Source organism: Aquila chrysaetos, chromosome 21 (assembly GCF_900496995.4).
Source record: "Aquila chrysaetos chrysaetos chromosome 21, bAquChr1.4, whole genome shotgun sequence".
Lineage (NCBI taxonomy): Eukaryota > Metazoa > Chordata > Aves > Accipitriformes > Accipitridae > Aquila > Aquila chrysaetos.
In genome coordinates this window covers 7537785-7550112 of record NC_044024.1, presented here as the reverse complement: position 1 = coordinate 7550112, position 12328 = coordinate 7537785, and the positions used below count along the sequence as shown (strand labels likewise).

Sequence of the window (12328 nt, the reverse complement as noted above, 5' to 3'; positions counted from 1 at the left end):
CCTCCTGTGTCGGGACAGACAATCCAGGATTAAAAATACAGCATTTTTTAGCTTGCATAAATCCTGAACAATGGCGAAAGAGAGGAAAAGAAAGGCTCCTCGTTGCAGTAAAGAGCATTTGTCACTGTCCCTGGTTATTAGTATCCTCCGAGCATTGTGCAAGGGAAGCCACGCCAGGATTACATTCCTGCATTGACTGGAGATTTCTTATTAGGAAAGGCGAAGAAGGCTCTGTAAAAGCCCATAGGTCAAAAATATAATACACTGTTCCCCACCTCTTGTTTCCTGATATTATGCTATTACAGGAGATAAGGGAGAGGTGCAGAGTCTTAATTTACAAGCAAATGATGAACCATGGCTGGGGACTGTTTGTATTTTGCTTGAGCTTATTATTTTATCTGGAGTGTAATGCGGTGGATCGCTGCTCCCGAGCCGGGAACGGCTGCTCCTGGTGGGGTGGAGGGGAGGTGGGCTCCGCCGGCGTGCCGAGGGTGGTGGGTGCTGCACGGGGGCTCGGGGACGTGCCTCGTGCTTTGTGGCACACATCCCCGAGAAAATTGAGGTGCTGGAGTTGAAAAGAAACCCCAAAGTAGCTGGAAGAGGAGTGTTAAATAATGCAGTTGCGCATTGTCCATGAAAGATGGCTAACCATGAGTAAACATCAACAGCAGTGTTTGATCCCTTCATGTTTACTATTTATTCATATTTATTATTCATAAATTCCGTCACAAATGTTAGGCCCGCACCCCAGTGAGACATTTGCATTTTATTTTAAGTTTCATTCCCCCACACCCCCCTTGGTTTCATGAACTGAGATTTAATGATTTGCTTTTCCACATCATTCCTGTGCTGGCTCTCCCTGGCTCTCCTCTTCTTGTTTCAGGAAGAGATTTCTAACATGGAAAAGTGATATTTGAATAGATTCCCCTAAGGCAATCAATTTACTTTTAATTTGTCTGGAACTAAGCTTTTCTTTGTTGCAATGAGAAAGGATTGAAACTGCTGTAAAATTTATTAGCTTCCAGGAAGATTTTGAAATGAATTTTTTAATGATCGTGCTGTTTGCTGTACCCAGGAGCAGTGTCATCGTGATTACAGTATAATCATACGGTTGCTGAGGAAAACACCGAAATGTGGAGATAGAGCCAGGCTCCTGCACGAGGGTACCTACGGTACCGGCCCAGGTACGGGCACACTTGCCCCGCACCGGCACGGGGCTGGGGGCTCTGGGCTAGGGCCGCTCCGCACGACGCTCACCCACGCACCCCCGGCCCCGTGCACGTCCCAGCCGGGCTGCGATTCTTCCAGTCGCCCTTTTCTTTCTTATTTTTCATTTTCAAGCGACTCCTCCGCTCCTTTTCCTTGCTCCCCATGTAATAGCACAAACGAGCTCTACTTACTCACCTCGGCAAAGCTGCTCTGACATGGATTGGATTGAACTGAGCGGCTGTTTGAAAATGGAAACTCCGGGGACTATTGTCATCGCCCAAATTGCACCTTAGATTGTATAACAGCACATGTCATCTGGCCATTTATCAGGAATATTACATTCCCAGGCACTTGCACCTTGCTACGATTTAACTTTGTCTCTTTGGCCAGCGCTGCGATTCCACTGGAGATAATTCAATTGCTCCGAGAGCTGAATGGGCACCTTGCACATCGGCTTCGTGTTGCTCTGCCGCAGGTACGCGGGCTTTGAATAGGAGACCGAAAGCACTTGTACACCGCGGACGTTCGTTAATCCTTCCTTTTAACGAGAGAAGGCCCCGTGCAGGGGGGAGCTGGAGGCTCTGTTTCTCCAGCGCCCACCCCGTGTCCTCTTCTGCCAGCTCCTCCTGGGCTCCTCTCGGCTCCCGGCTCTCAGGCATCCGTCCCGTCTCCCCGCTCTTCTGGCCCAGAGCGTTCACGGTGGGATTGAATTGGGAATTGGGGCAGCCCCAGCGCTCCACGTCACCTCCCTGCTTCTCGTCTCCCTGTGCCCTCGTCCCCGGCTCCCGTTCCCCGCCAGCGGTGACGGCCGTGCCTCTGCCCGCGGATGAGCTGCGGGTGGTGGTGTCTCTCCCACCAGATCTCCCTGCAGCCCCCCCGCCTGGCTCAGACCCCGCAGGCAGCGCACGGGGCTGGCTGGGGCTTGTGTTAGTCGCCTTTGTGCCGGTCCCCCGAGGTGCAAGTAGAGCAGGTTTGAAATCTGGAGCTCAACGTGGGTTTTGCCGTACTCGTTGAGGAGCATATTTATTCCAGAGGTGGCTGTTGGTTTGATTTTATTTCATATTTGCTATCTGGGAGCATATGTTTAGCAATGACACATTTTTTCTGCCAAGCCTGACTGCAGGATAACTGCTCACCTCTCGATGGCAAGCGTTCCGCCAGGATGTTTTGTACCTGGGGAACATTTTAAAAGCGACCCTGCCCTAAGCTCCTCCGAAACAAGATTCTGGATTTGTGCTGGGTGAAGGCAGACTGGCTGAAAAATGGACATCGCTGCTGCGGGACCTGCACACATCATGTGCCGCACCGCACAGCCATCGCCCGTGCGTGGCACCCGCGCTCCGGCGAGCAGTTCAGCATCTCTCTGGCCAGCCCGCGTGTGACACGGGTGTCCCTGCAGCCAGATTCGCAATAGGACTCTCTCCGCAGCGTCTGTGCGATGCGCTCGGCTCGTTAGAAAGCCCAGCCCAGCTGAGGGTGGCTTGCAAAGCCCCGAGCCGTGGCGTTCCCCTTCCCCAGTCTGTCCCAGCCGGCGGCTCCCAGCCAGCCCAGTGCATCGGGCTCCTCCGGCGAGCGGGGCGGCCGGGCTCCTTGCGGACTCCTGTCCAGGATGAGGCATTTGCTCCGTGGCTTGTGCAAAGCGGTGCCGGAGCTGTGGTGTTGCTCACCCAGCGCTTCCCCCTCCGTTGTTTCTTCCTCCCTTTGCCTCTCGCCCGGCCCCGTCGGGCCGTAGTTTGACGCCAGCTTGCTCAGCCCCCCGCCGTCGGCGCGTTCGGGTGCGGAGGTGGGAAGCTGCCTGCTTTGGCTGCCTGCCGCTCGTCACGTCGTGCGCGGTGCGGTGGTTATTACCTGGGCTTTGCTCCTTGCATTAAGAACATTTTTTAGTGCAGACAGTAACAGTCGTATTGACTAGGGCAGGTCTAGGGCTGTAAAAAAATTTCCTGTCGCCCTATTTCCGATTGTTAAAAGTGGTAAAAAACAAGACAGAACAGTACAATAAAGAGCCTGTGAATGTGAATGACTGTCCTGGGTGCCGTTACGGCTGGGTGAGTCAGACCTAGCTGCAAAGGGCAGCGCCAGGAGCGGTGCCCGGCGGCTCCGTGCCTGCCTCTGCTTTGGGGCAGCGTTTGCTCCTGCGCAGGAGGAGGATGCGAGGTGACAGCCCTGGGATCAGCCCGCTGGAGGAGCCCAGACCCCTCTGAGCTTGCCTTCTTTGGACCTGGGATAGCAGAGGAGCGGGGTGGTGGTCGTGCGTATCAACGGGGCGCGCTTGTGCCGTCAAAATAGTATTTTATATCAGCTACAGGGTCAAGGCAGTGATGGGTGGGTAGCTGAGGATCCTCATTCTGCCATGGAGAAGCGGCGGCTGCTCAGGGCTCGGTGCTGGTCCCTGGGTCTGCTGCCAGCTCAGGGCTGGGCTGGGCAGCCTGGACACGTGTTGTCCCCGAGAGCAGGATGGTTTCTGGCTGCGGGATGCGGTCTCTGCAGACCAAAGCTGAGATGTGTGGCGGAGACAGGAGCAGGGAAGCAGAATGTGCCGTGGAGCTACCTGTTGCCTTCAGGTCTGTGGATGGATGGTGACTCCTGCCCCTCTGCCTGTCAACCCGGCGTCTTTCGTACTTGCTACGTTCCCTTCATAAAATAAAAGATGGAAACAGTATAATTTAACGTAATGCTTTCCATCTCTTCCCCTGCCTGCGTTTCAGCTGCCGCTGGTGTGACTTGTAGACAAGCATCTTGGTGTCCAAAGCCGATCATCTCCCCAGCAGATAGGCACCACGCCAGCGGTCTTTAATAAAACCGCTCTTAAAGCACGGGTCCCTTTCTAGGGTTGGAGGATATCCACTTGCAGTGCAGTAATCAGTGAAGTCCTCGATTTGTTTTTAACTGTAAAGTGTGCCAGCTCGGAATAAATGGGTCAAGGCAAGACAAACCCGCCTGTGCTCCATCTGGAGCGCAGCTCACCTCAGCTGCGGTGGTCCTGTGGATGTGGGGCTGAGCCGTGATGCTGGGTGGGGAAGATGAGGAGCAGCAGCTCCCTCCGTGCCCTCCCGCGCTGGACCAGCCAGCCCAGCGCGCACCCAGGTCCGGCGTTTCATGTTTGTGGAGAGACTGAAGCGATGTGTGCTCCAGCAACACGCCCAAGGTCACACAGCACAATAAATCAGTGTCTCATCGGGGATGAGAACCCAAGATATTTCTGTAGCCCCTCCAGCCATCACCAAGTCCTCTGCTATCACAGCCAGACTACACAACTTTGTATGCCTGTAGCACCCTTTTGAAGTTAAGCTGTGGATAAATAGGCAGACAGCAACACTTTCTGGGCAATTTTTCTTTTTTTTTATTTTGCTCAAGTACTTGAAAGTAACAGAATCAAAGTATAAGAGCATGGGCTTTTAGATCTCGGTGCAGGTTGTTCTGCATGTAAGGCTCAGAGCATCCTTCTCTCAAACTGCTGTAAAGGCGACTGCCGAAACCCAGACCTCCTACACAGCCACACGGCGCCACGCTCCGCACCACCGGGCAGCCGCTCTGATGTAGAGAAAAAGCTAATGTTTTACCCATAGATTTTTCAATTAATTGGCTTCTTCTCCTTTAAAAAAAAATCCCCCCCCCTTTTTTTTTTTTGAGGTCTGCCTTTTACTCGTTTATTCTCTGTAAGTGTTAAGCTGCTCATATTTTGGTGCATTGTGTTATGTGCTGAGAATTTTTATCAGCCGCCCTAGTGCTCGAATGTGGTGGAAATACCAATGTGTCTGAGGAGCGGAGGTTATGCACACAGATGTACAAAGCATCAAAATGAACGGTTTGCAGATGGACGGGAAGCAAACCCAGGCTGAATCTGCACCTTCGCAGGCTTCGATCCATCAAAGCGGCACCGACCGAGCGCAGCCTCGTATGGGCAGTGGCATTAGCGCTTTAATGCTGCTTTGTGTGTATATAGGTTATGATAGGAAGGAGCTACGTCTTTGCGTAGGGAAAGGTTGTGCTTTATGAGGGCTAGCTGCAACCACAAGTTCTTATCAAATGAAGGAAAAGTCGTAAGCCGAGACTGAAAAGCAGCCGGGAGCCTGCGGTGTTTGGCGGGAGCCACGGTCGGATGCTCAGCAAAAGCTGGGGATGTTGAGACTCTTGGATTTGATTTCCAGCTTTGCGCTTGGCTGAGCCCGGCTGTCTCCCTGGGCCCCAGTTTGTCCGTCCGCGATGGGGAGGTGAGGCCGCGCAGTCCCTCGGGGTCGGCCGGCAGCGCGGGGATGCGTGCGAGCACCGGGCACGAGGGTTTGCACCCGCCTGGGAGCCCTCAGACCGGGGCATGGAGGGTCCTCGGAAAGGGTTAAACCACCACTCCATATTTCAGCCCTGTAAAGTGGTGTTGGGACAGCCCCGAGTCGAGAGAAGGGATCTTTATTGCTCTTGTATGAATAAAGCCCCAGCGCTGGGAATGACACATTTAATCTTCAGTGGAGTGGGCAGTCTTGGAGATTTATAAAGCCTCTGTTGTGTGGGAGGTCAGTAGGGATTAAGCAAAAAGTTAAAACACTCATATACACCAAAAGAAAAAAAAAAGAACCCCCCCTCCTCCCTCTGTTCCCTTCCCCCGTCTGCAAAAAGTCAAGCTTAAATGTCACGTCAAACCAAGCTTAGAACATGGTGGCTTTTAGCGCTGGTTACTAAACCCAGAAACTGCTGACTCTGAGCGGCCGGACGCACGGGACGGACCCGGCGGGGTGGATTCGCGGCCGTAACTCCTTTCCCGGGGTTGCAGGTCTGGCGGCGGCAGATGACGCGCAACCTGTTGGAAATGGAACTCCGGTCTTTAGAGCAGCAGAGAAATGGCAGAGAAATGGCAGCAAAAATCCCTCTTGCGAGCCTTGCCTTAAAAACGATTGCTGTTCGGGGTAGGCTAACCATTGCTCGGGTGGGAGCGACGGGCAGCGCCTGGCTCGGCGGGGGCTCCCCCGCCCCGGGCAGGCTGGGGAGGTGGGGGGCAGCGGCACCCCCGTCGGGGCTCCCCGCTTCACCGTCCCTCGTGTTTTTTTCCACGCAGATCAGAGCGAAGGATTTCATTGCAGGGAGGAGTGCCGCATCCTGGGCCACTCGGACAGGTGCTGGATGCCCCGCGGCGCCGTCCCCAGCCGCGCCAAATCCCCCGAGCACGGGAGGAACGTCATCACCCTCTCCATCGAGGCGACGGCGGTGGACGCGGAGCCTTACGCAGACTGCAGCACAAAAAGGACCTTCGCCACCTTCGGCAAGGAGGGCGGCGAGCCCCTCGCCGACGAGCGGCTCGCCGGCGCCAAAGGCAAAAGAACGGTGGACCCGGCCGCCTGCAGCCCCAAGGTGAGCGGTGCCGTCCGCGAGGCGGGCAACGGCTGCGAGGCCGTCAGCCCCGTCACCTCGCCCCTCCACCTGAAGAGCCCTTTGTCCGGCAAGCCGGTGGCACCGTACGGCGCCGGGCACTGCGCCGGCAACCGGGAACGGGAGCCCTTTGGGAACAGTGGCCCTTCCCGGCCGACCGAGGCAGAGCCCCGGGGGGCGGACAGCGAGAGCAGTGGGCAGGAGGGTAACCCGCTCCTGCAGGAACGCCGGGAAAAGGACTCGCCCGGCGCCCGGAGACTAAAAGACATCGTCCTCTGAGCGGCACCCGGCGAGAGCAGGAGGAGGAGGAGGAGGAGGATGAGGGACCGCACGACTCCCAGCGCAGATTGTTTTTATCGCTTACCAATGGTTCACAGATTGCTGTATTTAAAAGCTTTCCCTAAATGTATTGTTTATAAATGAAGCTATCGTTAATGTGACAATCCCACTTGTCTCAACAGGCAGCAGGGGTGTGCAGCCGGAGCAAAGTAGCTGGTGTTTTGCTTTTGCCGGGAGGCGGTGGGTGGCGGGGGGCGGAGGCGAGACCCCCCTGGTCCTCGGGAGCGCTCGGTATCCCCTCCTCGGAGTTTATATATTTTTATATCTCAAAACGAAGATAAATTTCCATTCCCGGAAAGAATCGAATGGCAAATTCCTTATTCGGACATCTTTGGTAATCACCCCGGCGGTTTTGTAGTCTAGACAACATAGCGGCCATTTCTTGTGTGCGACTGTTCAAAATGACAGTCGGGTGAGTTTTAATATTCGCCCAACACGAGGCTGTTTGTATCTGAAGATGTTGCTATTTTGCTACGGACACCCCTGCATTTATGAATCCTTTTGCTGTCACATGCTTATCTGTACTATTATTGTATTTGATATTGCAAATTACTGTATGTCTAGTGATGGCAAAAGGCTTTCAAGCTTAAAAAAAAAATAAAAAAAATCACAATCATCTTACTTAAACTTTGGGGAACCTGCAGTTTTCAGACCCGGTGGAGCAAGCGCTTCTTCCAGCCCCCACCATCGCCTGCGGCCTCCCCCGGCTCTTGCAGGGCAGTGACAGGGCATTACGGGAAGACGTTTTGGGGAAAATTCTGCCTGGATTGCAATTGTTGGATGCACTGTACTGAACTTTTTCCCTCATCCGTTTCTTTTGCATAATTTCAAGGCAATGCATGGAAAGTTTTTCCGGAAGTTGGTTGTTTTGGGTTTTTTTCCACTTCCTAGATTTAGATATCCCCCGTCTCCAATCATTTCCAAGTCAAAGTGATGGAATTATTTAAGAGATCTAAATTACCTTCTCAATTAGACACACAGTTCCAAGTCAGCATTTCCCAGTCACGATGATGCCAAGTACGTGTGTGTATGTATGTCATCGTGGCATGGATTTTAGACTGTTCTGATTTCTTTCTATCCCTGCATCATAAATAAGTATGGAATGAGCAATAGTGATGTTAATTTAGGGGCAGACAGGTGATATGTAACAACACTACTAATTCAATTAATGTGCCTTCTTAATGGAGAAAAAATTAAAGCAATTCATTATTTTTTCTCATAATTAAGGACTTTGTGTGGGTACAAATTTACTCATATAAAATTGATTTTAAAATTGAGCTACTTTAATAGCCATTTTGTAGAAGGGAGAGAGGGAAGAGGTTTCACAGCTCTCTGCTCTCTTGCAGTGATAATTCCTCAGTGAGGTATGAGTAAGGTAGGAGGATTTCAGTTAGCATATTATTATGATTATTATTAACCCTTCACCGGACAGATTTTCCTACCGTAAATAATGTTTCCTAGAATTTAAAATTGATTATGGAAGGGAAAATATATAGCTCTTGCCAATGTTTGCTGTACCAGCAAGTTGAAATTAGTGGTTTCTAGAGAAATAGTCTTTCTAGGTCTACATATCATGATAAAATATTTGTTACTTTGATTTATTTAAATTAAAAACGTCAACAAGAAAACAAGCTCCAGTCATTATTATCCTCAAAATAAAATTAAGCTCCAGCCATTTGTTTCTTCAGGGCAAATTGATCCTGCCTGAAGCCGTAGCCGGTCCGAGACAGGTCCGCAGTCAGTCTGTTCCCCCTGCCGCTTGCTAGGGCCAGGAATTGGGAGAGAACCGACAAAAGACGGTCGTCTTAACGAAACTTGTGACGCTTCCCTCGCTGGTGTTGATGACTACCTCATTCAGCTCCCATCCCACACATTAACGTGATGTCCTGCATCCCTCCCGAAAGCGAACCGGGGATTTTCCCCTCTGTTCTGGAGTTTGAGCCCATTTTTCAGGGATATGTTATTTCTGTTCCTGCAGTATTTCCTGCCTGCGTACTGTTACTACTGTCATTTATTTCTGTTTTTTTTCCCCAAATGTGTGTATTATTATAACACAAGCAAAGAAGAAAGGGGCTGGCTTGGGGCTGTTGGAGTAACTGGATTTTCTGTAACTGTTAGGCTGGGTTTATTCTGACGTTACCTGTTTTTGTCAGCTCTGGGTGGTTTTTGGGCGGGGGGGAAGCTTCTCGTAGGTGTTTGCTGAGCGACAGAGCCTGCGATGCCCCGTCTGTCAGATCCTCTTGGCTTCGCAGGGCAACGGCCCCATCGTCCGCCCCCCACCTCCGGCAGGATCAGACCCGTCTCCCCCCATTGCCCATCGCAGGGATGGGGACCGCGGGTCCCCCCCCCGTCCCCGGGCACCCCACCATCATCCCCAGCTGCCCGAAAAGCGCTGGCTGTTAATTTCTGCTGAGCGTTGCCCTCTGCCTGCGGAGCTGCCACCACCACCAGCCCGGCGTTTTGGATGAAAAATAGATGCTAACTGAAAAGGAAGAAAGAAAGAAAAAAATAAAATAGAAACATTTCTCTAATTTACCCAGAGGAAACGTTCCTTGCCACTCTGAATAAAAGCACAGCCGAGAAGGAATGTGAAATAATTCTGTATTAAAAGGGGGCATTAAAGAGGTCAGTAAACCCTTATGCCTCCAAGAAAATCGTTTAAACACCAGTTTTCCGGGCTGACCCGGGCTGCAGCCAGGGATGCTGAGCGAGGGGCCCTTTCCTGGCACGTCCTCGCCGCGCGGGGCCGAGGGGAGAGCCGCAGAGCGGCCCCGGCTCTGCCGCCTCGTCCCTCTCCTGAATATTTTGCTACTCCTGTCACTGTCCCTCTGTGTCACTTGAGATGAGTTCAGGGCTCCCGGGCAAATCGCAGTCTGTCTTGGTTTTTTTTTCCTAGTTGCATCAAAACTGGCCATGCAAAAACGTTCAAGGCTGCAGGGTGGGCGGGGGGTGGGGGGAGGGTTTGGGAGGGCTCCAGATGTAATTATTGTGCTTTTTAATAACTTAAACCTGTCCTCAGATTTGGTTTAGGAAAAATCGCTGGGATCTGTTGGTTTCCTTCAGGCAAACTTGCTCTGCTCCCCTGTTTATCCCCCGTTTATCCAGGAGAGCAGCAACCACCACCGATTCTCCCCCGAGCGTGAGGAGGACCCCACCTGGAGCAGCCCCCGGGGCTGGGGACCCGGAGGGATGAACCCACCCTGTGCTGGCCCAGGGACCCTTCCCTGCTCCCTGGGGAGCTCCCGGCCTTTCCCACCCTCGGGGCTGCAGGGCTGCGCCGGGAGGGATGATGGAGGGCTGGGGGGGGGGGGGACGACCGACGGCTGGAAAAATACCCCCCGAGCACCATCCTGCTGAGGTTGTTGCCGTTCCCTGTTTGTTGTGAAGCTGGAGGTGGCCTGTGGATCACACGTTGTGCAGAAGTGAATTCCTTTTTTTTTTTTTCCAAATAGGAAACAAGTTGCTTTTGTAAAGAACACACTGTCTGATGAATATGTTGAAATTATTCTTGGGGGAAAAAAAAAAAAAATCTAATTATGAATGGAAACACATTTGTCTGTCATTGGGGAAAATTGATGATCTTGTTGCTACAGCTGCTCTCGCAGCTATGGGTAATCTCTGATCCAACCTGTGAGTTGCGGTACCCGTTGGGGAGAAGCCCAGCCGACCCCGCTGCGAGCACTGCTGAGACGGATCCTTTATCGGCGTCAGCTGACGTTCAGCTGATCTAAGCTGGGATATAACCTTCAAACACACCTAACGCAAACTGGTTTTCAGCAGCACGCGCCTCCTTGCAGGGCGGCAGGTACGAGCCGCGGGTCTCGCACCGTAACGCCGGTGCCTTCCCACCGCGGGAAGAGCCGGCGGCGGCACCGGCGCCGCGGGACTGAGCGCGGTACGTCTCGTCATGGTGTCTCCGTTGCCGAGTATATGAAGAATAAATTGTTGTATATGCTGATATGTATGTTATGTACATTTTCACAGTGATTGAATCATTGTAAACAACAAAATGGAAAAAGGAAAAAAAAAGAATCACCATTCTGTCTATTTTATGAAGATGATAAAGCAGCTTTATTAAATTATTACGATTCTGTTTCAAAATGGTGTACCTGCCACGTTGGGTTTTTTTCATCTGATGAGAACTTTGTTTTCCACCTAAATGTGATTTTTTTCTTTTCTCTGCTTTGAGCATCTAATGCATTTTAGTATTAAAGCAATTATTGAATAAAATGGAAAGTAAGTGTTTGGTTAAATACGCCTAAGTGGGTTTGCTTTGACGGGCTCCAGGTGCTGGTCCTGCAGAAGCCGGCGCGCGGCCGGGTGCCCGCGTGGTCCCCCGGGTGCCACCCCAGCCCTTTCCCCGTCCGTTTCTCCCACAGCCGATCCGCTTCGGCACCCGAGAGGCTGCAAACCTCAGGCAGAGCTTTCCCGGCCCCCAGGAGGGGACGTCGCTGTCCCCACGGGTGACCCACTGGGGTGGGCAGGCTCTGAGCCCCCGTCGTGGCTCTGGCCGTGGCGGGGCCCCTCTCCTCGCTCCCACGAAACTGGGCACGGGGCTGGTCCTTCGCGCCGCCGGCCCCTCGCCTTTCGGGGGGAACGCAGCTCCGAGGAGGGCAGGCACGGGCGGGAAACCCCTCCAACGCACGCTTCTCCACCGCGGAACAGTAGAGAAGACTTATTTTCCCTGGGTTTTCAGGAGGGCGCGTTGGAGGCTCTGAGAAGATGGTGAGGAGCATCCACTGCCTCTGAATTAATGGTCTGTTCAAGGACCGCTCTTACGCTCGGAGTATCTGAGCGCTTTGTGGCTAGCAGGTGTAAATGCCCTCTCCTGACCGCTTCTGCTGGTTCAGTGGCTCAGCTGAGGTGATACCAAGGTGGAACTGGAACGAGAGCAGTGACATGGGAAGCTCGGCGAGAAGATGCTTGAACTGCATGCCCAAGTACCACCCCGCATGGCTGGGGCACACGAGGATTGGGGTTAACCACGCCTGGATGGGCCCCCCCACCGCTGTAACCCCGCGGTAAAGGCTCCAGCGATGCGGCCGGGGTCTGGCCGACGGCCCCGGGGGGTCAGCTCCGGCACAGGGACCCTGGGCAACGGTTCGCAGCCAGCCCAGCACCGCGACCCGGGGCCTGCTTGCCCCCTCGTTAGTGAGTCGTTTGGCAGGTGGGCAAAAGGAAATAAAACCAGGCTGTGGAGGGTGGGGGGGGGAGGCTGGTGGGTGTCTGGAGGTTTGCAGCCCGCTCGGGGAGCGGCGGTGCTGCCGCAGACCGATGCCCGTGCCTGAAGATGCGGCGGGCTGTGTCGCAGCATCCTCGAGCCGTGCCCCTCGCTGCACCGGGGACCCCGCGCCGGCGCTGCGCTAGCGCGGTGGGCTCACCTCCCAGGTAGGAACTGACCCTGGTTTGGGGGGGGGGGGGG

At 53.4% G+C, this 12328-nt stretch overlaps 1 protein-coding gene across 2 annotated transcripts in view; it reads left to right on the top strand.

Moving 5' to 3' along the window:
- Positions 1–11159, top strand: part of PCDH19 (protocadherin 19) — a 60079-nt gene extending 48920 nt beyond the window's left edge. For both annotated transcript variants that reach the window (XM_029997150.1, XM_029997149.1), the window contains exon 5: positions 6257–11159. In XM_029997150.1, the coding sequence (XP_029853010.1) occupies positions 6257–6846 (590 nt within the window). In that variant the 3' untranslated portion in view covers positions 6847–11159. The remainder of the gene's footprint in view (positions 1–6256) is intronic.
- Positions 11160–12328: the final 1169 nt, after the last annotated feature.